The sequence below is a fragment of the Calonectris borealis genome, chromosome 2 (assembly GCF_964195595.1).
Source record: "Calonectris borealis chromosome 2, bCalBor7.hap1.2, whole genome shotgun sequence".
Classification (NCBI taxonomy): domain Eukaryota; kingdom Metazoa; phylum Chordata; class Aves; order Procellariiformes; family Procellariidae; genus Calonectris; species Calonectris borealis.
In genome coordinates, this window is record NC_134313.1 from 168,102,897 (window position 1) to 168,129,449 (window position 26,553).

The 26,553-nt window shown below is 42.9% G+C and overlaps 1 protein-coding gene across 1 annotated transcript in view; it reads right to left on the minus strand.

Moving 5' to 3' along the window:
* Nucleotides 1-26,553, minus strand: part of OBSCN (obscurin, cytoskeletal calmodulin and titin-interacting RhoGEF) — a 192,442-nt gene that overhangs the window by 90,953 nt on the left and 74,936 nt on the right. Inside the window, 13 exon segments of the mRNA XM_075140878.1 lie at nucleotides 1,604-1,876; nucleotides 3,590-3,856; nucleotides 5,118-5,384; nucleotides 6,079-6,345; nucleotides 12,237-12,500; nucleotides 13,605-13,868; nucleotides 14,196-14,459; nucleotides 18,442-18,705; nucleotides 22,113-22,379; nucleotides 23,451-23,694; nucleotides 24,361-24,462; nucleotides 24,660-24,916; nucleotides 26,143-26,406. Coding sequence (XP_074996979.1) covers nucleotides 1,604-1,876; nucleotides 3,590-3,856; nucleotides 5,118-5,384; nucleotides 6,079-6,345; nucleotides 12,237-12,500; nucleotides 13,605-13,868; nucleotides 14,196-14,459; nucleotides 18,442-18,705; nucleotides 22,113-22,379; nucleotides 23,451-23,694; nucleotides 24,361-24,462; nucleotides 24,660-24,916; nucleotides 26,143-26,406 — 3,264 coding nt within the window.

Genomic DNA, 26,553 nt, shown 5'->3' on the forward strand with positions numbered 1-26,553 from the left:
TGAACTCTGGAAGTTTCTGCACTGACGTTTATCACTAATGGGCCAAGGTGGAGTTTTGGTGGGTTGATTTACAATGCACCACATGTAGAAGTTTAGTTCCTCAAGTCCAATTCCGAAGAACCTTGGTGGCTCCACAGTTACAGCTGAATTGGTATTTACAAGGGAAGGAGATGGGGCTCTAGAAATCGGAGTGAATTCACAGGAACTGGGTTGCAGATGTGTATTAGAAGAGAGAGATCTGAAGGTGCTTGCAGATGATGTAGGAATGGACGGTGTATTCTGTGGGACAGCTGGGCAATGGCTGGGGTCAAGGCTTTTGTACAGTTGCATTTGCGGTGAAGGCATCCCATTGTGCAGCTAAGTCCTGCAGTCCTAGGGCTCTTGGGAGCCAGCAAAGCAATAAGTAGGAGAAAGAAATAATGTCTTTGTGAAGACCTAGTCTGTCAGACTGCGTCACCACTGGTTCAGAAATCCTCATCACAAAAAAGGACCAGACTCACTGCCACAGTGTCCCTGACTCTTACATATAGAACATCTAAAGTAACCTAGAGCTCCCTAAAAGGTGAAATGAAAGCTTTTTGTCACCTTTCACCACCAAGGATGCCATAGTTTGCTCATCGCAAACACCCTCTCGCTAGTACTAAGCTAAGGAAGTGGAACAAGTTTCTCATCTTAAAAAAAACCCAACCAACCTACCTTTAACAGTTAAAGTGGCTGTGGTTTGTTCGTTTCCATTATCACAGGTGTATTTCCCAGAGTCTTCTGGTTTTAAACGATAAATCTTTAAGGTATGGATTGTTCCTTCCTGCCTGATTTCATACTTGGAGCTGGGGGAAATCACCTGGGCGCCCTTCTTCCACTCCACCGCAGCATTAGGCTGGGAGACCTCGCAGCGGAGGACGGCTGTTTCTTCTTCCTGCAGTTCTGTGCTCTGTAATTTCTCCTTGAAGACTGGAGGTGGCACTGAAATTACAAACGCAGCAACGGCATTTACAGTCACCTTTATCTTCTTTCCCTGCCGTGTTAAAGCTACAGCTGAACAGTTAAGTATTAAAAAATACTTTAACTTCTGTGTTATGTATTGGGGGGTTAAAACAAGTGAATGGAGTTTGGATGAAACACCCTCACAAATATTTGTTGAAGTTACTGAAGTGCTAATCAAAAACTTTACAGATGTTTTAACTGGTTCAGATGGGATGGAGACTTTGACCACACCAACAGTTTCAAAGAGGGAAGGAGAAGGATGTTTGAGAATTTCTTCAAAACAGTGTTTAGAGCAAGAAAGACTCCAAAGAAGGAAAAGAAAAAGGAGAGTGGAAGCAATGAAAATTACAGGTCTGTGAATCCAATTACCGGAGCTACCTCAGTAATTGTTCTAGAAACCCGTTACCTTCAGGACCCTGGTGATATTTCCACTTTCTGCCATAGTGATGACAATACATGAGACCACATCAGTTCATCATATATGCTCTGAAGCACAAGTACCCTACTAACATGAGCTAACAAGGGGTGAACGATGGCCTTGAATTTACTATTAGCATAAGCAAAATGTTACTTGTTCTCACCAGTCCTGCTCCTTTCCCACATCACGGAGAGCCCTTACCTTTTACTGTGAGCTCTGCTGTCGACGTGTGGGGTCCCACTCGGAAAGTGATGGTGCCAATGTCCTGCTCAGTCACCTTCCTTAATGTCAGGGTGTGAATCTTTCCTTTTTCCACTGAGATCTCATTCATTTCGTTATGTTGCAGAGCAACGTCCTGTAGCTTCCATTCAACGTCCCTTGCATTCTCATGAGAAACCTGGCACCGAAACGTGACATCGTCCCCTTCTAAAACCACCATGTCCTTCAGGCCACTCACGATGGTCACATCAGGCTCTGCAAACAGTCCATCAGTAGTCAAGCCATGAAAGGAAAAACATGGATCAAATCATAGAATCATCAAATAATACAGGTTGGAGGGGACTTCTAGAGGTCATCTGGTCCAACCACTGCTCAAAGCAGGGCCAGCTTACAACAGGTTGCTCAACACCTTGTCCAGCTGAGCTTTAAGTACCTCCAAGGATGCAGATATCACAGCCTCTCAAATCACATGTTTCAAATTCTGCTGGTTCACTACTTTCAGTGTACTTGGTTACACGGCCAATATTTTTCAGTTAGTGGTTTTATTGCTTGCCCTTTCTCAAAGGCACATTGCATATTGATTTTTTAATTACATGTTTGGCACCATAATTGGGTGAATAAGGTGTGAATGCCAGATGCTAAAATCAGGTTTTTAAAATCTGTTACATTTACACTTAGATATCATGAATAACACGAAAACCTGATCCCCTCTACTGTCTTCTTGCAAGCAGAATTGCATATACTCCGTGCTGGCACTCCAAACTGGCTGGGGATCTGGTTGGCTCTGTGCTCTCAGCAGGACTTACTGGATTAGCGTGAGCACAGGACATTTACACTTCAGTTTGCTTGAGTCCTGCTTCTAGGACAGCTGGGCACCTGCAGATCTGTGCAAAGATCATACAGAGCGCCTGCAACAGGCAAAAGCTGTATGAACCCTGAATCTGCTAGGAATACCAAAGGAGAAGCAGCGCAATCTTCACGTGAGCAAACACGGTTCATACTCTTATAACTGAGGTCACCATCTGCACAAAAAATTATGCAGTTGGGCATAATGTACAGAGTGTGTATAGTAACGAGTAGCCTGTAGAGATGCTAGCGGTGATTGTTCCACACTAGTGGTCCAACCTGAAAGCAAGCTCTGTCTGTAATGACATTAAGGCCAGATGCAGTTGCCATGTGACTGGGCGCTGGGGATGAACCATCTGTTCACTCACATGCACATGATGTCAAGCAAATACTTCAAGCCATGAGTCAAAAATTACAGCTGCCTTATCCTCTCCTGAATCTTTGCTTCAGTGTATTCATTGAGCACAAGATTTTTGATGATACCCTTCCTACGCTCTGTGTTTATCACAATAGTTTGTCACAATTGTTTATCACAATTATGTTGCAAAATCTTAGCTTCCTAAAGTGAAAATCCCCTTGCCCCATGTCCTGGTTTCGGCTGGGATAGGGTTAAATTTCTTCCTAGTGCTGTGTTTTGGATTTAGTATGAGGAGAATGTTGATAACACACCGATGTTTTCAGTTGTTGCTAAGTGCCCTCCTAGTCCAAGGACAGCTCCCGTGCCTACTGACTGAGCTAGGTACACAAGATGGGAGGGAACATAATCAGGACAGCCAGCCCAGCTGGCTAATGGGGTATTCCATACCATGTGACGTCATGCTCAGTATATGAAGGGTAGGCGTGATCCAGGAAGTACCGATGGCTACTTGGTTATCGGTCAGCGCGGGTGGTGAGCAATTGCATTGTGCATCACTCATTTTGTATATTCTATCATTATCATTATTATTTTCCCTTTTTCTGTTCTATTAAACTGTCTTTATCTCAACCCACGAGTTTTTCTCACTCTTACCCTTCCGATTCTCTCCCCGTCCCACTGGGGGGGTGGGGGGAGTGAGTGAGCGGCTGCGTGGTATTTGGCTGCCTGCCAGGTTAAACCACGACACCCCAAAAAACAGATCTTGCCTTTCACGGTCAGTTTTGCAGAGCTCGTCTCATCTCCAGCCTTGCAGGAATACTCTCCAGCGTCGCTGGGCTCCAGACGGTGAACACGCAGCTCACGGAGGGTGCCGTCCTGCCACATCTCGTATTTGGAGCTTGAGTGAAGGATGACTCCATCTTTCCTCCACTCCACTTCTGCTTTGCTAATGGAAATCTCACAGCGCAGCCTGGCCGTTCCTCCTGCTTCCACTTCTTCATTCTTCAGCTGCTGCTTCAGCTGGGGTTTGACGGCTGCAAAGTGAAAAACAATTAATGCATGATTCGTTAGCTTGAATGCCAGGTCTGGACAACTCAGCACAAGGCACTTGGGGTCTGATGCTGCAGAACAAATTTGCATTAAGTGGTTATATGATAATAACAACATTTTTATTCTGTATAAACAAACCTATATTCTGTATAACTGGACAAGGAGAGGATCAGAAAATTCCCCAAATATGTTTGTTTCCCAAAAGTCAAGGGCATCCACATTACACCTTTTACACATCTGCTCTGGATATTGGAAACTCCCACATGCATAAAGATTTTGGTTAAGCAAAACCTGGTACTTTCTCATTAAAACTAGCGTAAATCTGTTCATTTTTATAGAAATACTCATGACTTCCAACACCATAAAGGATGTAAAGCTTTAAACACAACTCTTATTTCTCTGCTATCTTTTCAAGACCCTAGACCATCAAGAGTGAGTCCTTCCAGATGATGCACAAACAAATGGACTACATTTATTCAAGCCGGGCACGGAACAACTCGGACAACAGCTTGTCACTGATGAAAACGAGAAGGGAATATCCACCCCGCGTGTGTGTGTGTGTGCGAGCAGTTGTGAAAACAGGATTCTCAGTACTTGTGGTCCCTCTGTCTAAGCCCTGTTGTGATACATGTAAAGCAAGCACAGGGCTCTTTCACTTGTAGTTGACCCAGCGGCTGCTTCGTGGGTCAGGTTCAGCCAAGAGGATGTAGTTTGAAAGGTTGTGGCTTAGATCAAAGCCACAAGTTGCACGCAACAGTTCAAGATGACCATTAAAATTTCAGACAGCAATTAATCACAGCCATCGCTCCTGGTTTGTTTAAACACAGTGTTCTCAAGATCTTCATGGCAGGGCATTACAAAAATTGAAAAGAGTAATTTTTTTAAATGCTTTTGTAAATGACTTATGATTACTTATTGATTCAACTGAGCCGGCAATGAATGCAAAGTGCCAAAAATATAGATGTATTAGAATTTCAAAATTCCCATGATGCAGAGTTTCTTGCTTTTATCATATCAGAGAAGGGGTCAATACACTGCACACTGCGCTTTACAGGCTTAAATAGTCACTCTACAAATCCTGCCCCGTAAGACCCACTTTTCTGTATTCTGGTTTATGACTGGGCACCTGCTTTCCTCTTTATCGTAACTTTTGGGGTGCCTTATTCACCAATGAATAAAAGAATATCATTCACACAATTTTACAAATCCATTTTATCCTCTGTTCCATTTTGATGCAATGCTAACCATTCACTCTGAGGACTGCTGTGCTCTGCTGGTCTCCTGTATCACATGTGTAATCAGAAGCATCTTCTGGTTCTACATTATGAATCACAAGTTCAGCTGTGCGACCACTTAATTTGATTTCATATTTGGCGCACGAGAAGAGCTCCATGGTGCCTTTCCTCCACTCCACTGTTGCATTATCCTTTGTCAGCTCACACTGGAATTTCACTGCAGCTCCTTCTTCCACCTCCTTGTCCTTGAGCTCCTTTTTGAAAAGAACTGGCAGAGCTAAAGGGGAAAAAAAAAGAAGCACAGGAGCTTTTACTGAAGCCTGAGTCAAGTCCTGGTTAACACGGTTAGACTGACACTTCGGGGAACAAGATAATGTGCTTTGCAAGTGCTGTATTCCTAGGCAGGATCCATGTTTTCTAATTTTCCTGGAGCTACTAGGAGATCTTGCTGCATCAGAAGCAGCCATCAGCACTTATTTATTTCCATTGTTCATTGACTCAAATCTTCCCAGGGTGGAATTCTTTGAACGAATTTATCCTTCAGTTGATCTAACAAAGATCTCAAGAGTAAAGAAGTGCAAAACTCCATGGACAGCCTTGGCAGATCAGGAAGGCCATTGTCAGTCTTCTTCCAGGATTTGGAAGAAAATCTTTTTTTAAATACTTAAGCCACATGTCATGTGAAATGTCCAGACATTATGTTAAAGCACTGCGCTTTCTTTAATTTCTCCCCAGCCATAAAGCTAGAAAGTAATTCTTCTTAGAACCCAAAACTCAAATGCAGCACTGGGAGAACAAAGTATCATCCTCTTCCGTTCTGATTGGAAAAAAAGAAATCCTAGCATATCAGATGAAAAGGAAAATATTTATAGGGGAGAAAAAAAAATGTACTTAAAAATATTCACATTCAAACTGTTGTTTTGCATGTTGGATGAAATCTATTGCTTTAGGATTCAGCTCGCACCACCTACCTTTCACATTTAAAGATGCCTTGGTTTCCTGATCCCCGGTATCACAGCTGTATTCTCCTGTATCTTCTAATTTGAGATTATGTATTAAGAGCTCTACCCGGCATTCCCTCTGCCTCATTTCATATTTCTGGCTGGGCTGCAGCCCCACTCCTCCTTTCCTCCATTCCACTGCAGCATTGGGTTTCGACAGCTCGCAGCACAACGTAGCTGTACTTCCTTCCTCCGATTCCTTATTTTGAAGGGGTTGCTTAAATGTGACAGGCAGTGCTGCAAAATTTGAGAGGGAAATGTTTTAAGAGCATTTGAGTCCAGAAAGCACCCAATCCTACCATCATTCTTCAGAAATGGCCTGTTCTAATGATTCCACAATCTTTGGGCTCTTTGTCTTGGTAGCAACTTTCTTGAACCATTATGTGAACCAAGAGCGGAGGACAGATGGTGAAGTTAGGGAAGATCTGGTCTTAGAGTGGGGTCCACAGAATAGCCTGGTTTGTGATCTGAAGGAGTCAGACTTTCCTATGGAAGCGTCTCCATGACAACTAGGGATGCTTTAGTCAAAGACCACTGGGACATGCTCTCTCTTACACGGAGCCTTTTCCTTAATAAAGGTCTGTGAGTTTGCAATATTAAGCGAAGAGCACTTTCCCTCCAAATAAAGCTTCTATCAACATATAAAAGATCAAGTTACCATTCAAAATACAAGAAGAGGCAGTATGATAAAAAATGACGATAAAGTGATAAACGGAAGAAGAAATTCAGATTTCAGGCAAGGTCTTGCTCTGGATGGTAGAAGGGGCGAAGGAAAACAGATGTGGATGCAGTTGTTTGCACCCAGTTTATACTTGAAGCTCAAAGCCTCAAGTAATAATACAGCACATTCACATGTTATAGAAATCCTTTATCCCCCAATTGTTGCATCTTTTATTATCCCAATTGGGCATTATGCCTACTGAAGTAATCCACAACCCAAAATAACCATCAGCCTGCCTGGCTTATTTTCTGTTATCCATTCCCATAGGCAGCCACACTCCCTCCACTCAGAGGGCAGGAGGGTTTATCGTATTTTGACATCATGACAACATTTAATTGCTTTGATGCTGATTAATCACTCCAGATACTGCAAGCAGAACCTCTCTAACTTGACCATGTGTCATGCTCAAGTAGAATGTGTATGCTGGCATGGACCAGCAGCAAAATGAATAAATATCCTTAGGGAACACTGAGAGATGCTCCTTTCACTTCATCTTTATTGGGCCAAGGGTCAATACTCTGCCTACCATGTACGGTTACCACAGCCGTTGTCTGCTGATGTCCAGAGTCGCAGGTGTACTTTCCTGAATCATCCAGTTCTAAATCATAAATGACCAATTCAGCAGTGGAGTCCTGCTGCTTCATCTCGTATTTCAAACCAGGGTAGAGAGTAGTATCTCCTCTCCTCCACTCTACTGGAGCATTGGGTTTGGTAAGCTCACACCTCAGTGTTGCTGTACCACCTTCTTCTGCCTCGGTATTCTGAAGCTCTTGTTTAAAAAGTGCTGGTAGGGCTATAAAATAGAAATATAACTTGCAACATACTGCAGTTGGGGTTCGGGAAAGAGAAAGTAGAAAGAAAATGAAAGCGCCAAAAGAGCTTTTTTGCAGATGTCTCTAAACCTCAATGCTCTAGATTCAAAGTATAAGGCTGTTTCCCCAGAGAGGTAACAGGAATATCGGCAGAATAAGAAGAAATCAATTTACATTTACCGTGAAGTATATACAAGCTTAATCTAATCTATGATCTAAAAATGGCAGAATATTTTTCCTACTGTAAAAGTAGCCAACAGGTTGCCCTGATCACAGAAGGGAGAGTCTGAAGTTCAGCAGGGATTTGTAAGAGTTCAGATTCCCTCTTAAGGCAGGCCACTTGCAGGACAGATTACAATTACCCTGACAGTAACATACTGACAAAATGCATTTAGTTCTGCATTCCGATTCCCATTTTCTACCTGGTCACTCTATCAGGCTGTATAGACCATGCTATTCTGCACACCTTCCGTATGAATCATAGCCAAGTCTTCTCCACAAGTGACACTAACATACAGCTTTTATTTTCAGAATATATTATAACCTTTTCCCTTTTTTTTTTCCTCTTTTTAAAAATGTTTTTAACTTTTTTTTTTTACCATTGACTGTCAAAGTGGCAGTTGTCCGCTGATCTCCACACACACAGGTGTATTCTCCAGCATCCTCCACATCCAGCTCATGGATAATCAGCTTTGCAACAGCACCATCTTGACTCATTTTATATTTGCTGCTTGGCTTGAGCACCTCCTGCCCCTTCTTCCACTCCACCACAGCGGGTTTAGTCAGCTCACAGTGCAGAGCAGCTGTCCCACTTTCTACAGCTTCTAGGTCCTCCAGGTCTTTTTTGAATTCTGGAGGCAGTGCTGAGGAGTAAAAGAAGTGAATATTCCTAAAAAAGCAGCTAGATGAGGTCCTGGGGGAGAGGATGCATGGTACACTGCTGAGCCCTGATCCAGGTCAGTGGAACACAGGGGAAAAATCTCCCCCAGCTTCCCTGGACTCTGCATCAGGGCAAGGAAAGTGAGAAGGACCAGCACAGCTGAGGACAAACACCAACAGGCAGCTCTTCTCCCAATTCTAACAGAAGGAGGAAGAACATGAGCGAACTCCAAAGGAACACAAAAGCCCAAGCAAACAGAAAGGGAATGGGAACAGGCTGTAGCAATAGAGACTTGGGCAAGTCTAGGGCTTGGAGGACCTTAGTCCCAAGGATTACTTTACCATGCACTGTTAAGGCAGCTGTGGTGGTCTTGTCTCCACATACACAGGTATAATCTCCAGTATCATTCAGGTCTAAATTGTGAACTACCAGCTCCACAAGACAGCCTTCCTGTCTCATGCTGTACTTGTTGTCCGAGGAGAGGACATGATGGCCCTTCTTCCACTGAACATGGGCAGATGCCTTGCTGAGCTCACAGTGCAAAGCGGCCGTTCCACCTTCTACTGCTTCCTTGCTGGTCATTTCTTCATGGAAAAATGGAGGCACAGCTGAAGGATGCAGGTAAAAATTATTATGAACTGAGGATGAGGATATCTCCAGGGATGGGTGAGAGCAGGAAGTGACAAGGGAAAGTTGTGAAGGTTATGGAAGGGTGAGCACCAGCAACAAAGCGAGGAAAGAGAAATTAAAACATTCTGGTGGGAATATATACCCTGAACCTTCGGTTTTATGCTGGCTTCCCACTAGCAAAATTGCACTGTCCTCAAGAGATTTACACCTGCTTTCTACCAGTTTCCATGTAAGAAGAACTAAGAATATAATCTCTGAGTCCCTTAATTCACACGTGTGTTGATGTCTTCTACAAACTTCATGCCTTTGTACTCTCTTTTCCTACTTACAGAGCAGCCCTGCTGAACTCTGAGTGTTGTCACAGCTCCTTACTCATCATCATTCTTTCTTCCTTGAGGTGCCCTTGAAAAGGTGCAACCAGGGCTCACAGATGCCTCTTGATCTCAAAGAAAATCTCCAGATGCTGAATCCCAGCCTGTTTTCATGTCTCAGAACATATTTTCCCCATTTTTATTTCCTTGAAATAAATTCGGTGACCTTAACATATGTCCCTCTACTAACTAGGTGGAATAATGGGATATTCCACCGCTTTAACAAGGTTGGATAGCTCAAATCTCAAACTTAATGACTCACTCCATAGTGGTGAAGCTAAGTTAAAATATCCAGGCTAGAAACCAGGTTTAGCCTCCTTGATTTGGCACATTTCCCATCTCCAGCAGCGTTAAGCTGAAATGCCAGTTTTGTTTGCACAGCAATTGGTTCTTGCAACAAAATAAGACCAGAAGGAGGTCGTGGAAAGAATTTATTCTTTCCGAATCTAGAAAAATCAGACTCCCAATGCAAACCTATCTTTGTGCATTAGGACAGCGGTTCTGGGCACAAAACCCAATATAAACATAACTTAGTACAGAAGAAATTATAACTAACACAGTCTTATTCTGAATACTGCTTATTATGCTTTACATTAAAATGGTAGGTATTGAGAATGCCAGAAAGGGATGGCAAAGAATAAAGATTTGGGGTTTAGAGAATAAATGCAGGAAAGGAAAGATAAAAGAATAGTGGGTTTATATGCTAGGAAAGGAATGCCAGAAGGGAAAGATGAAAGGATAGCAGGTTTGTGTTTAAGGAAAGGAAAGGACAAAAGGATGGCACAGAAAAATGCAGACCGGTATTTTCCAATATACACAGCCTGCAGGTCATCAAAGGCAGGGAATACTATTTCAAATTAATGGAACCTCAGTTAATAAGGTTGAACAAACAGACATGAAAAATGGAACACCTGATAGTAGAGGACAAACATTTCCAGTTAGGAAAGAGGAGGTCAAGACAGTTTTTACCCTGTACTGTTAAGGCAGCTGTAGTCTGGTGCTCTCCACACACACAGGTGTAGTCTCCTGCATCCTCCTCGGTTATTTCATGAATCACCAGCTCTGCCTTGGTCCCTTCCTGCCTCATTTTATATTTCTCACTCTCTTTGAGAATCCTCTGGTCCTTCCGCCACTCCACCGGAGCAGCCTTGGTGAGCTCACAGTGCAGGGCGACTTCTCCACCTTCTTCTGCTTCCTTGTTCTTGAGCTCTTCCTTAAAGAGTGGTGGCAGAGCTGAAGGATGCAACACGGACAAATGGTCATCAGAAAACCAGAATTAAAATCCTAATTTCTTCTTCATGCTTGGGATTGTTTCCCCTCACGCCTCCCTTTTTCAGCCTATTATAAACGTGCTTAGCTATAGCCAGGTTCGGACACTCTGGAAGCATCCTTCTTCAAGTGTGACTGTAAGGGATCGGTTCCCTGGGTGTCGGTTGCTTTTCATGGTGAAAGAACGATACAGAAAGATCTAGATCTTGGGCCAACAGCACTCACAAGTAACACTGCTGGATACAGTACTGTTTTACCTACACAGGTGTGATTTCTTGGAGGCTGGTATTGTTATTTTCTGGGGGTTTTTTACTAAAAACTTATAGCCCCATCTACATGAAATCAGCCAGATTTCAATATAAAACTACTTCTAGTTTTAAATTGAAGTTTGAAGGGCCATTACATGTAACAAGAATTTCAGGTTCTCGCTATTTCCCATTTTGGAAATCCCAAAAGACAGAACCTTTAGGAAATAACCATCAGGAAAACTAATAATTAACATTTACCCACAAATGTGTCTTGTGTAGAACTACTGTAAGCGGGTACAGAACACAAACAGTACTCCCCAAATGCCTCAGAAAAAGTCCATGTCTCAGGAAAGCCCGAGGGGAGTCAGAAGTTTTTGGAAAAAACCTGGAGGGGACAGACCTAGGTTTCTTTGACCAAGTAAGTTCCTCAGAACCAAGGACTGTTACTCCATTAAAACAGGTACTCATTAGTGAAAGGAGAGCAGATCAGGTAATGAGATTATTAACGTAACACAAGTATTTATTTCTGGGTTGGTTCATTGGGAGCTAGTAGGATAAAGAAGAGTATAATTGCTGTTTTGTTGTTTTTTGTTTTTTTTTTTTTTAATACCTAACTACCAAGGTAGTCTTGATCCCCACACACAGAGGTGTAGACCCCTGCATCCTTTAAACCTAGGTTAGAGGTAACAAGCTCTGAAATGGTAACTCTTAACTCATCCTGCACGTCTGACTTGCTTAAAGAATCTGGTACCCCCAGGAGTAGCCATGGCCAGGTCACCCAGCAGAGCGACATCTCCTCCTCCTTCTGCTCCCCCAACCCTCACTTCTCCTTTGAGCAGTGCTTGGAGAGCAGAGGGCCTGACGGACCATACCTGTGTGTTTTGGAGAAAACTGTAGTTTGTTGAAGTGAACCATGCGGATGAGGTGGGGAAAAGAGCTGGAAAATGTAGATGTCCAAGAAGAGGGAACTTGGGCAGAAAGAAACATCTTGTTTTCTCCTTCTAAAGGAGGGCAGATTAATAATGACCCCGAAATTTGCCCTGAGCTAGTCTTTCTCAGTAAGAAATGAGCTATACATAGAATGAAGAGAAAGGGGAAAGAACAAAGACAAGCTACCGACCCAGGGCAGAAACAGCTGAATTTCAGAGTTATGTCTATCTATAGAGTTATTTATTAATTTTAATAAGCTCTTTTTACCATGAACTGTTAAGGTTGCTGTTGTCTTCTGGTCACCACAAACACACGTGTAATCTCCAGCATCTTTTACTTCTAGGTCATGAATGACCAGCTCTGCAGTGGTGCCAGGCTGTCTCATTTGATATTTGTCACTTGCTTTGAGCACTTTGGACCCTATTTTCCACTGCACTGGAGCTGCTTTGGTTAATTCACAACGCAGAGAGACTGATGTTCCTTCTAGGACTTCTTCATTCTTCAGTTCTTCCTTGAAAAGCACTGGCAGGGCTGGGAATGGAAAGTCAATAGATAGTGTGTTTAAACTAAGACCTCTACATTTGCCATCAGTATCACCAATTCTCAACAGAAGTTCAAACCTGGCCAAGTCAGGGACTTTAGCCATTGAGGTTGAGGTTATCACGACGATGATCTGGAAAACTAAATCCAGCAACGACAGTAAGAAAAGAAATATTGAGCTGACAGGTCAAACTACAACAGACTGGATGGATTCAAGATGCAACCTGAAGAAGTTATCACAGGGCCACCCTCCATGGGGGCAGGACATCTCAGCTGGTCTAACAGGAGCATTTCCTAGGCATTATTCATTTAAACTTACAGCATAGCAGTTTGTCTGCATGGAGACACATTCATGTCCTCAGCTCCCTTTTCAGGAATATCAGACCAAAATTAAACGTCAGAACAAGAAGTTCTCCGTTCCTGAACACAAATTAATTCCTAGGAAAAAGCCTAAAGCTGATAAGTGAACACTTCACGCAGCAATAGGATGTTTCAGAGAAACAAAAAAGGAACAGTCGTCTGCAAGATTAATTTACCATTCACTGTCAGAGAAGCCGTGGTGCGTTGGTCTCCACACACACAGGTGTAATCTCCCGCATCCTGCAGCTCTAGATCGCAAATTTCCAGCTCAGCAAGGTCATTATCCTGCCGCATGATGTATTTTTCACTTGCCCTGAGGATTTTGTTTCCTTTCTTCCACGACACAGCTGCAGCCTTGGTCAGCTCACAGCGCAGGGTGGCTGTTTGGCTTTCCATGGCTTGCAGGTCCTTCAGTTCTTCTTTGAAAAGTGCAGGCAGGGCTGAAGGTCACAAAACGGACAGAGGACATTAAAAATGACACACGGCACACAGGTGATGGGAGGGATCGGGAAGCAGAGAACATTTTAGGGTGGAAAGAGGTTCCTTTCCTCATAATTCTGGGACATTGGACAAACCAATAGACAGAAACAGAAAAGCAGCCTGGGTGCAACCAGATCTTAAGAGACAGCTTACAAATTTAAAGAAACAAATTCAGGCACAGGTGAACACACAACCAATAGCGATGAGCTGGTAGAGAAAAACACAGTACTACAGATACATGTATATGGTTTTTACCATGCACTATCAAGGCAGCTGTCGTCTCCTGTTCTCCACACACACAAGTGTATTCTCCAGCATCTTTCAATTGAACGTCATGGATAAGCAGCTTCATGACCGTGCCCTCCTGTCTCATTTTGTATTTGTCGCCGACTTTGAGCAAACTGCTTCCCTTTCTCCACTCTACTTGAGCAACCTTGGTCAGCTCACAGCGCAGAGTGGCTGCTTGACCTTCTGTTACCTCCTTGTCCTTCAGGCTTTCCTTGATGCGTGCAGGCAGCGCTGAGGATGCAATGGACAGAGGTTTAAATGGAGCAGCAAACACAGCCTCCTGGTGAAGGGCAGGGGTGGGGGAAAGAAAGGCGAGGGCATCAGTGGGGGGAGCTGTCTTCGGGATCTACTTAGGGATCAGGTCCTAAAAACTCTTTATTTTAGGAAATGAGATGAAGGTTTTTCCCTTAAATCACAAAATGCAAATTAATTCCCATGACTATGACATGTAAAGTCAGACTCAGAGGAACTATGCAGAGATAACAATGAACATGGAGAAAAAATGAATTCAAACCATAAGCTCGATAATGAGGACATCTAGATGGAATTGGTTATTACCATGTACTGTTAAGGACGCTGTGGACTCCTTATCCCCACACACACAGGTATAATCACCAGCATCATTCTCATTTAGATTATGGATCACCAGTTCTGCAGTGACATCCTTCTGCCTCATCTTGTATTTCTCGCTAGGTTTGAGTACTGTGTGTCCCTTTTTCCACTCCACTGAAGCGGTCTTGGTCAGCTCACAGCGCAGAGTGACTACTTCACCCTCCGTGGCTTCCTCATTTCTTAACTCTTCTTTGAAGAGAGCAGGAAGGGCTGAGAAACAAAGGAGCAAACATTTTCATGATATGCGGTTCTTGGCCACCAAAAAAAATGAACCTTGACGTTTACCAGTACCTATCCATGCCTAGTTATTGACGTGAGGATCATCTCACAGCAGGAAGATACTAATTTGTATCATAGTCACAAAAGGGTCTCAAACAGTGGGTAAATTTGCTGATTGGTTTAGAGATGTATGGAGAATAAACAGCAGGAATGGGAAAACTTCATGTGTGGTCAAAATTATAACTTTCTCAGTGTAATTCAGCCCAGGAAGAGTGATATAGCAGGTTACACCATGATTAGGAAAAAAAGCAAAAGGAAAAAAAGAAAAGGCTTTACCTTACATGTTAAGGATGCTTACAGACCTAACCTGAGAGTTAGAATGAGGCTGAAGAGCAGAATCAGCGAGACCTCTTGGAAGTGCTTGGGTAACAATAAAAAGGAAAAAGAAGGATGGTGTCTCCATTGTGGAAATCTGCTATAAGACCTTCACACCAGGAAGTTCAGGTGCATCCTAACACCTCATGCCATTTGGAACAACTAATAGAATCATTCAGAGCATCAGACTGGATGGCAATGTGGTAATATGTACTGTGGGAGCAATAGGATGGGACAATGTCTGCTAAGTCTTTGGAATGGGGTGGGAACCACTTTTGGATATAGAATATATGTGAAAGAACAGGAGAGGAGGATCTCCAAGTCCTGACTCTGACCAGCAAGAAATAAATATTTGAGAATACAGGCAGAGAGGATAATTGGGCAGACACCAATTATGAAGCAGGAGGGCTCATGGATTTTAGGACAAGTAATGAGGGAGAAGAGCAAAAAGACATTCTGTGGACAACAAGAAAGCAAGCTTCAATAATTCAATAATTGTTACTGATAACCAAGCAGAAACAAACTTACAGGACAAGACAGTTTAAGAGAGTGGAAAGCTTCTTGAAGAAAGAATATGAAGGGCATAATTACACAGACTACCCCAGTCCGAGGACCATCAGGAATAGCCTGCCTAAATCATGAATTCTTCAATATCCTGAAACTCGAGAGACCTATAAAATATGGGAGGTTTAGATGAGTGCAAAAGAAATACTACAGAATGCAGACGCAAAACTAGAAAGGACAGTTTCCTGGCCTGTCTCAAGAAGGTCAAGGTTCCCCATTCCTGGGCTCACCTCACGGACAAAGAGACCAACACGAAAGAGGGGCTGAAAAGTAATCTGAAAAATGATGCTCATATCAAATATCTCCAGACACAGCTGAATGCTGAGTGTAGTTGTATCCAGCAACTGGGTGGTGAGATCACTGCTCCAAGAGCTTTCTATGTCCTCTGCTCACAGTTCAACTTGTGGCTCTTGGCTGTATCGGAATATTAGCACGCAAATCCCAGGAAACCTGGCCAGCCTGAACTAGAAAGAAGCAGAAATAATACAGTGACATTCTGTAGGTAGGTTAGAAGGAAGAAAAACAACAAGGGAGAAGTTGATCTGCTAACTTTCAGGAATGTAAGTTGATGGTAGATAAGACGGGGAAAGCTGAAGTGTTAATTCCTTTTTCTTCTTTAATATTAAAAGTTAATGATAGCTAAGAAAGTAAAAGGAATTCTGGAGAGGATAAGGGAAAAAAAAACAGATTAGAGGACATTTAAATAAACTGAATATTCTCAAAGCACCTTGGTGTGATGAAATTTGTCCTGGAATACTTAAGATACAGGCTTAACAGATATTAGACATTAACTGTTACGCTGGAGAAATCAAAGAGAAGGGGTGATGTTCCACAAGTATAGAAAAAATGGAAACTCAGAGGTGGAAAAGGTCTCACAAATTGAAATGCACACATTTAGTTCTCACCGTGTAAACCAAGAGTCTAAGCTCCCAGGACAGTCAAGAAAGATCCAAAGTCAATGGAGCCAATGGAGCTACCTGCTGACCAAATGTAAATGTCTGCTATATGGTGAACTGGATGTCTTCCTGGCTTCCATTGACTGTGTTGATTAGATCTCCATTGACAACAAAAGGAAATTAGGAACACTCACCAGTCTTGATCTACAAGCTGAATCCCACCCACAGTGCTTGGAAAAAAGGGGGAAGAAAAGGGAGGCAGAGAGAGGATCCAAGGAACTACGGCCATTTCAGATTAACTTTAATTCTTTGAAAAATGTTGTAGCAGTACACTTGGACTTGCCAAGAGCTTTTCTTTTTGTGAAGAATGGACCAGGGTAATATTTGTTGAGATAGGTTGATGAACTTCAGTGAGAGACAGACACAGTATATGCTGTACACCCTGATTTTAGCAAAGCTCTTTCTTTAACTGCAGTAGGAACCACTACCAGTTTGAAAACCACAGTCAAAGAATATTCAACTGTGATTTACACTGACAATGAAAGAATGAGTTGAGCAGAGTTCCTCAATACTCTGGAATCCAGTATTATTCAGCATTTTCTTTAGTGGCTTGGACTATGAAATGCAGAGTAGTCATTAACTTTGCAGATGATCTCAAGCTGGGGAGGGAGAGAAGCTGAAAGCTTCTGTTAAACAGGATTAGGATATAGAAGGTCTTGATGAAGCAGTGGTGAAAAAACAGGCTGCAATTCAGGAAAAGCAGGTGCAAAATACTATATGTAGGAACAATCAACACCACAAATAGAAGACGGGGAACAATAGGCAGCAGATCTGCAGAGAGAGATTTTGGAGCAAATGCAAGTCAAAAAATGCAATGCTGATGTGAATAAAGCAAACATCGTAATAGGGATATGTAAAATGGAGTGTCATGTGCAAGACACATCAAGGTCTTCCAGTCTGGCAAAGCCTCAGATGGAGCGCTGTAGTCTGCTTTTGGCCACCAGACTTCTAAAAAGATGTGAATTAACTGAAGATGGCCCAGAAAACAACAAAGATGAGCCGAAGTCTACAAAACATGACCTATGAAGAAAGAGTGAAAGGATTGAAGGTGCTTAGTCCAGAAACAAGAAGACAGAAAGGAGACATAAATTTTCAAATCTTTCACAGAGAGGAAAATAGCAAATATTCCTCCATTTCTACAGGATATGGGACAAGAAGTAATGACTTAAGCCAGCTCAAGAAAGGCTTTTGCTGAAATTAGGAAGAACTTTCTGGCAGTGTTGATGGCTAGGCAGTGGAATGAGTGTCCAGAGGAACTGCAAATTCTTCAGCAGTGCAGTGAGGCTAGGTAGGCGTGATGGTGACTTGGGGCTCAAGGATGGACTAGATGACCTGGTTAAATTGGAAGTTCAAGACTGAAGCCATCCTTGTTTTATCGGTAAATATCAAGATGAAAAAGTCTGGGCAGTAAAAAGAAATCAACTCATTAACCTACTGAATTTCCAGGTGAGAAAGATGGGTGAAACTACTTCCTACTGTCCTATGTTAATAGTGGAAATAAAGTTTCCCTCTCTTCCAAGGAAAGTTTGCAGATGAATTTGCCTGAGGACTGTGAAGTACTCTCACACTATAATGCTGAGTATTCTGCAATACCAGAATACAAAGGTACATGATCCTTCATCAGAGTTATACAGAAAAGTCGCATTGAATCAAGTTTTGTTTGCATTATTTAAAATTACCTGTCAAATCCTAACGTAACTTGAAACCTAAGATCGCTCTTTTTAAGAAGTGTGAATGTTCCTGCTGCTCCACCTCTCTAGACTGAAGTCAAAAGTAAGTAAAACAGAACCAAAAACGCAAGCATGTGGCATCCTCCAGCCTTCAGTGTGGTGCAAAGCAGTATAGCCGTGCACCAACAAGGGCAAGGAGAAGAACACAGGGAAAATGTTAGTACAATCAATGGAACTACGACTCCAGTTAGAATTAGCTAAAAATCACAATAAAAACAATAAAATCCGTTATCAACAGAATTAATGATGGCAAGATTAGAGAAAGAACTCATTGCCTGTCAGTATTGAGGCTTCCAGAAGAAACAGGAGAAACATCACACAAAAATTTCTCATTTCTGTTTTCTTTACCATGCACTGTCAGCGCTGCAGTAGTCTTCTCATCTCCACACACGCAGGTATACTCCCCAGCATCCTTGACTTCCAAAGCATGGATCAGCAGTTGTGCCGTAGTACCTTCCTGTCTCATAGTATATTTTTCACCCGATTTAAGCACTTTGTGTTTCTTTTTCCACTCCACAGAGGCAGCCCTAGATAGCTCACATTGTAGCGTGGCTGTTCCACCTTCTGCGGCTTCTTCATTCTTCATCTCTTTCTTGAAGTGTGCAGGCAAGGCTGAGGAGTTCAAAATGAGCAGAATGTATGACCGTGCCAGCTATCCAAGTAACTATTTATCTGTGGTCTGTCAACCACACAAGCAAAGCCTTCCCTAATCAAAAAGGATGGATAACCACTCTGGGAAACATACGATGGCGACCTTGGGAAGCGGGAGAACACCTTGTTCATAAGTCAGGGCTTTTTTTATGGTATGGTCTATGGCACGAAATGGAGAACCACACCAGTCTCAACTTCAGGCTCTGCAAGACTGAGCCCTACCTTTCTTTGGGTATTGCCTGGCACAGTGGAAAATAAAGCCTGACTAGAGTGTCTAAGTTCTATTGCAATGCTAATCATTACCGAAAAAGTTCATAAATGAAATCATATCTGAGGCATCTATCTCACTTTTCCATAAGATTTCTCCTCAGACAGTGGTCAAGCAGAACTTGACTGTCAAATTATTCTGACACACTGAAAACTGTATCAAAAATATCTCATCACCAAACTGTAATATTCTCAACTTTAGGATTGTAACATCTTTACAACCAGCATCACAATAATATGTTTTTCCTTTTTTGGCAGCTACTACTGAACATGAACATCAAAGGAATGAGTTAGTACCACAATGAATATCTGAAATTTTTGCAACGATCTTTGCCTCATACTGACCAGTGCATTCCCATGTTTATGCCCATGTCCAACAACACGTTACTAAATTAATCAGAAACGGGGCTGCAATTTCAAAGCTGATATTACTACGTTCTTAAAAAAACAGCTGGTTGAAAATAATCCACTTAATTTGATTTTTTTTTTTTTTTTTTTTTTTTTACCATTCACTTTCAGCGCAGCAGTGCTTTTCTGATCTCCATAACAGCATGTGTAATCCCCAGCATCTGTCAGGTCTAAATCGCGGATCACCAGCTCTGCAGTTGTGCCCTCGCATCTCATGGTGAACTTGTCGCTTGGCTCCAGGGCTCTGTCTCCTTTCCTCCATTCCACGGCCGCTGCAGGCTTGTTCAGCTCGCAGCAGAAAGTGGCCGTGCCGTTTTCTGTGGCTTCCACCTTCTTCAACTCTTTTTTAAAATGTGGAGGAAGGGCTGAAGATCACAGGTGAAGAGAGGGCATTTTAAAATCGAGGAAATACTACATCTCGACTGCTCCACTGGGTTAAAACCCTTTAATCTCTAAAGGTTTTAGAATCATATATAGTACCTGAGAGGCAGCTGATGATTTCAGGGGCATCCCTGCCTTACGTTTTGCAATACACCACATTCAGCATGTCACAACTGAATTGGAAATCAGTGTTGTAAAACTGTAATTTCAGTATTGGAAGGTATGCTTTAAAGGCATTTTAAGATAAAACAACAGAAAGCTGATTCCAAGCTTTCAAGGAACTACGCACAGTTCTGTCTTAAGACCGGATGAACAATTAAAACGAGCATTATGTTATTTAAAATTCCAGGCTGCAATGTATCATTCTCACCTGCCTTTCTCAGTTGTTATCATAACAGAGCACCTTTCAATTCCATTTGAGTAAAAGAAGTGAAATCTCAGCGATATGCCTACAGAAATTAATTAATGGAAATACTGCAAGTGCTATTTATGACTTCACCAAGGTCTTCATTATCTGCTTCCAGATTCCATTAACATGAAAGAAAAGGGACAGGAAAGACTGTATGGTGCTATTTATCAGTCCCAAGGGAAGGGCTTTCAGTAAAAGATATTCCCAGTGGTTGATAGAGCTGTCATAAAAATTTAAAATAGTAGATGGGATCAAGAACAATTTGTGTTCCTGCATGAGATCACAGATGACAAAGCAGAAAATCCCTATTAAACTGATGTATTTTTTACCATGCACTGTCAGGGATGCAGTAGTCATCTTGTCTCCGCACACGCATGTGTAATCTCCCGCATCTTGTTCCTCCAGGCTATGGATTGTCAGCTCAGCAATGGTATCCTTCAGCCTCATTTTGTACTTCTCACTAGGCTTGAGCACCTTTTGCCCTTTTCTCCACTCCACCGGAGCGGGTTTAGTTAGCTCACACTGCAGAACAGCTGTCCCGTTTTCTGTGGCTTCCATATGGACAAGTTCTTTTTTGAACAGTGCAGGCAAAGCTATGGGACGTAATATAAACAGAGAGTACGTCAAAACCACTAGCCAGACCTTGAGGAACATAGGACTAGGTCCTGAGGCCAGTCCTTCGCTATTACAGGAAAACAAATCATATAGTCTTGAAAACTGCATCTATTAGAAAATTACTGCAGGATCTCACAGGGATAACTGCCACCATGACCTGCTTCTAACATTGACTTATGCAGCATGCTCATCATTTCCCAGCTGGTTCCAGCAGTCCTCTCCACCTATTTCAGTCTGAGATCATCTGTCTTGAACATTAATGACCTGACTTCTGATTGAAAGTCATCGTCCTGGATGATGGCACTGCTAGCTGGAGATCTCTATCTTTCCTGACACCATAATTTATCTTTCTGGTTCAGAAAAGAAATCGTAATATAACTTCAGGCGCACCTCCACGACATAATTTCCAAGGACATAATGGCTCTAATAGCAGGAACACAGGCTTTTTTTAGCAACATTCAGCAAGTTGCCTTGTGGTGTGCCACCAAGGTAAAAAGGAAGCGACTTGCACAGGGAAGAAGGTGCCAGCCCAGAGGAGGGGAGGAACAGAAGTACCTCCAGCTGGGAGAAAGAAGAGGAAGTAAAAATGTGCAGAGAATCTTAGAGAAGAGAATTTTGCCTCCACAGTTTTGCCCCTGTCCTTAGAAGCATCTTATCCTTAAGATATATCTCAAATAAAAACTATTCTTTCATCTATTGGAACTATATATGAACTGCCTCTGCTGGAGGGGCAACCAAAGCTTGGTGCTATTCACCAGGGCAGAGTCAGGAACAAAATCTCTCTCACCCCTCCCTAAATGAGGACCTGCAGAATAGTGGTTTGGGGTTTTTTTGGAAAGCACTATTTCCTCAGCAGAATATATCACAAAGGAGGCGGACAGTCATTCATTCCTCAATGGGAAAACCTCTCACTAACCGAGCTCAGCTTTTTTAAAAATCATTCCTTCAAGTTAAGCACCGAAATCCACTGACATCAGTGAGACGCAAGGACAAACGCTCTGAGAACAAGCTTGCTGCTAGAGGTCTGCTCACTTTTGGCTTACATACAGGTGCCGTTTTCACTTTTAAAAAGTGAAGACTGAGATGAGAAATTCTCACAACTTTTCTTTACTTTGCTATGAAGCCACCAGTTTCAAACTGCCAGACAGTGGGAGATGGGACAAAACACAGCCAGCAAAGCAAGAAAACACTGCAGAATCAAAATATCAAAGCACGTGGACAAGAAACTTCTGAGAGAAAAGGGATCTCCCTGAGATACTGCTATCATAACGGAGAACTGCTTTTTTACCATGGACTGTCAAGACAGCCGAGGTCTTCTGATCTCCACACACACAGGTATATTCTCCTGTATCTTCTACCTCCAGACCTCGGATCGACAGCTCTGCGGCGGTATCTTCTTGTCTCATCCTATACTTATCACTCGGTTTGAGTGTCTTGTCCCCTTTTTTCCACTCCACCGGGACACCGACCTTGCTCAGCTCGCAGTGCAGGGTGGCTGTTGCACCATCCGTGGCTTCTCTGTTCTTCAATCCTTCTTTGAAAAATGCAGGCAAAGCTGAAGGACAGCAATATGAGCAGTGAGATGTAATGCCCCAAAGAGTTAACATTAACCACCGATGCTTAATTTTCTTTTTCCCCTCTTATCTTGAACTGATTTATCAACACAAGAACATAGATTGTCAATAGTGTTCAGTATGAGGAAAAAAAGTCATCACCAGGAAGGGCTACAATGCTTGCAGTAATCCATAGAGATATTTTATGTGTGCTCAGAGTCACAAATCAATACAGACAAAAGAAGAAAACCCAATTTTTTCCTGGGAAATGTCAAGCAAAAAGAATAAACACTAATTGGAAATTTCTGAAAAAAATTGGTTTTCTGATGTGACTTTTTAAGCCATAATGGGAGGATATTTGGTATGCTTTCAGAGACTTAAGCAAATGAAAAGACATTGTCCATTAAAAAAATGAAACACTGGCGTTTCATTCTAAATGTCAGTTTGAAATGAAATTGTTCATTTCAATACATGGTGGGAAAACAAACATTTTCTCCTGAACTGACATATCCTTTCAAATATGTCAGTTGCAGTAAAAATCAAAGTTCTCCCTGGGGACGGTTGTCCCTTAGAAGGTTTGGGCTTGCTTTACATAGGGGAGTAACTGAATGCTATGACAACTGGCCCGTACGTATAAACACACCGCGTTGTCCCAGGAATGGAGTATGGGAATAAGATTCCAGGGAATAACCTAACCTTTGGGAATTTTATGAAACCTTAAAATCCCTAAGTCAGAGCCTCTTTGAGGCAACCCGTTTTATTGGGCTTGAGCATAACGGGGAGTCTAATACAGGAACTTTCAAGGGGAAAAACAAAATGATGGACCCTAATTAAAACAGTAGCGGCAACCCGGGTTGCCTACGCGTTCCTCTGAGCTTGCAGACCGATACCCCCCCTTGTGCCACGCACCCCGGCCGCACTGACGCCAATGGGAGCACTTCATTGGCATCGGTGAGCTCTGGGTAAGGGCCTGGCAGAAGGAAGGAGATGGTAGGGTAGCCAGGTGTCTCTCCAAATGAAGGGAGAAAACAGGATAGTTACTTTTAGTGTGTGTCTTGTTTTGTTTGGTTTACCATGTACTGTTAAAACTGCCATAGTCTGCTGGTCTCCGCACACACAGGAATAATTTCCAGCATCCGTCGTGTCTAGGTTTTGGATTAGAAGCTCAGCAACGACACCTTCGCGTTTCATTTTATACTTGTCGCTTGATTTGAGGGTCTTGAAGCCCTTCTTCCACTCCACGTTAGCAGCAGCCTTGTTCAGCTCACAGTGCAGAGAGACACTTTTACCTTCTGTGGCTTCTTCATCTGTCAGTTCCTTGGTGAAAAGAGCAGGCAGGACTGCAGAGTAAATGCAATACGGACACGGCATCAAAGCTGAGAAAGCCTGACCCAGGATCTACACATGCTCTTCTCTTATCTCCCTGAACCTGCATGTCACTGAAGCCACACCACCTTCTTCACACTCCAGGATTTTGTTCCAGTCTCTAACATTTCAAAAGAGATTTCAGTCTGATTTTTAATTTTTCCTCCTCACACTGTAAAACTTGCTTTAAAGGCAAGACTGTCTATCTGCAAACTCAGTTGACAAGCCACCTATCCTTTACTTTACACACCATAAAATCCAAGGGGTAAAATTAGAGGCCGTATTTCAATATGAGACCCAAAGCATTTTGTTTCCTTTGAGAAAAACAGGAGTTCTGCAGAAGTGCCTGATTCATGGCACTGTCTGTATTCTTATAAATAGAGCCCCTTAAAACAGAGCAGTTACAAACATGCTGTCAGCTTTCTGCAGAGATAAAGTATGTGCTTCGGAAGAGTTAAGCCAAAATTGGTAAAAAAGGGCTGGGGAAAACAGGAGAATAAAAAGGCAATTTTTCATTAAGGTAGTCCTTGTGTAGCATCATACGTTGATGAAAACTTGTTCCTCTTAGGAGCAACAAGTGTAACAGTCTAAGTTCCAAAAAGTAAATATTATTCCCACTTTTAGGTCAATCCCTAAACTTTTAAAGAAGCAGCTATACTGCACTAGGGAGATCGTGTTGAGTTGGGGACCTGTACTCCACTGGTCATTTGAACATAGCACCTAGAAAGACAAAGAGCACATCAAGAGGGCATCAAGTGAAAACAGAGAGAAGGAAACCAGGATAGAAAAACTAATCAGCAGGGGGGAGGATGGAAAGGATACAGGGACCAGATGAAAGAGGAGAAAAAGAAGAAGAGAGTTTGGAATTATACAGGTTTACTTGGGGCACGTGCTGAGAATTTCTTTTTACCATTTACTGTCAAAGCAGCCGTAGTCTGTTGATCTCCACACGCACAGCTGTAATCACCAGCGTCTGCCAAATCCAGATCCCGGATCATCAGCTCCGCAAAGGGACCTTCCTGCTCTATTTTGTATTTGTCACTTGGCTTGAGGACCGTATTCCCCTTTCTCCACTCAACGGGGGCCGATTTGCTCAGTTTACAGTGCAAAGTGACTGCCTCCCCCTCTGTAGCTTCCTTGTTCGACATTTCTTCTTGGAAGAGGATAGGCAAGGCTGAAGGATGCAATACCAACAGAGAAGGAATCAGCACTGGAACGAAATGAACCGGACTCTGCTGTGAGTTACTGGGCTGCGGTGTATACATTTAACTAAAAAATGCACTACTGCCAGGTGGATACAGTAGAAAGGGGGGTAAAACCTCCTAAAGTAGAGAGAAATAAATTAGAGAAAACAATATACAACATAGCTGTGCTGTCTCAAAGCAAAAAAAAAAAAAAGCACAAGGTGCACCTCTAATAGGGTGACTCTTTGGCACCACAGAGCTGAGAACATGAAACCTCTAAGACATCACACTGACCAGATTTCGGATGACCAGCAAATGCTGTTAAACACATTAAGTTTGGGGCTTAATGAGCAAAATGGGTAGAACGGTTACCATTCACTCTCAGGGCAGCTGTTGTCTTCTGGTCTCCACACACGCAGGTATAGCTCCCAGCATCCGTCAAGTCTAGGTCTTGGATAATCAGCTCAACAAAACGCCCTTCCCGTCTCATTTTGTATTTCCCGTTTGACATCAGCGCCTTCCCGTCCTTCCTCCACTCCACCGAGCCCACCGCCTGGCTCAGCTCGCACTGCAGCGTGGCCGTCCCGCTCTCGGTGGCTTCCTCGTTCTTCAGCTCTTGTTTGAAACGGATTGGCAGGGCTGAGAGATGCAGAATGAAAAGGGATTGCAACCCAAGACCCTGCCCAGATCTCTGGTCAGAGGCTGAATCGTGATTTATCATATGACTACCTAAGCCTTATTCCAACGCCCTTATCCTTAAGCACATCCTGCCTTTTTTTGTGGATGGTAAAAAAAATTCTCTAGTAAATTGTCCTGTGGGAATCAAAGCATGCGTGATCTTGATTGGGATCATGCATACAAATGACAACCTCGTCCTCACCATTAAAGGTGATGAACCCTCCTTACCAGAAAATCCCAAGGAATCTTATGTTTCCATAATAATTCAGGAAAAGACACATGCATGTCAGCACCCTTCACTTGAGGAAAGGTAAGAAGACAAGACAACACACACACACGTCCAACATTGGGCATGATGAAAGCTGATCATGGATGGACGTTGGGGAAAAGAGTGACATGGCAACATGAAAACGTGGAAGGATGAAAAGAGTAGAAGCAGGACATGAAGGTAGATGTTGTAAGGGGATGTACAGAGAGGAGGAGGGAAGAGATGGACAAAAACGTTCCAGAGTTTCACGGGTTATTTCTGACTTTTTACCATTCACTGACAAGGCTGCTGTGGTTTTTTGGTTCCCCACTATACATGTATAGTCTCCAGCATCCTTTGGGTCCAGATCGTGGATCAGCAGCTCAGCCACCGTGCCCTCCTGTCTCATCCTGTATTTGTTACTCGGCCGGAGAAGAGCGTGCCCCTTCCTCCACTCCACAGGGGCCTCTCTGCTCAGCTGGCATCGCAAGGTGGTGGTCCCACCTTCCACAGCTTCCACGCTCTTCAGCTCTTCTTTGATGAGCACAGAGACGGCTGAGGAGTGAAGCGTTCTCATTTTACTTTAGGAGCATCATTACCAACTGGTGACCTCATATGAGACTTAAAGCCAAAACAAATTCTCTTGGCACAGCTAATAAGCTCTGACCTACCTGCATGTCCAGGACTCTACTTGACTTTACA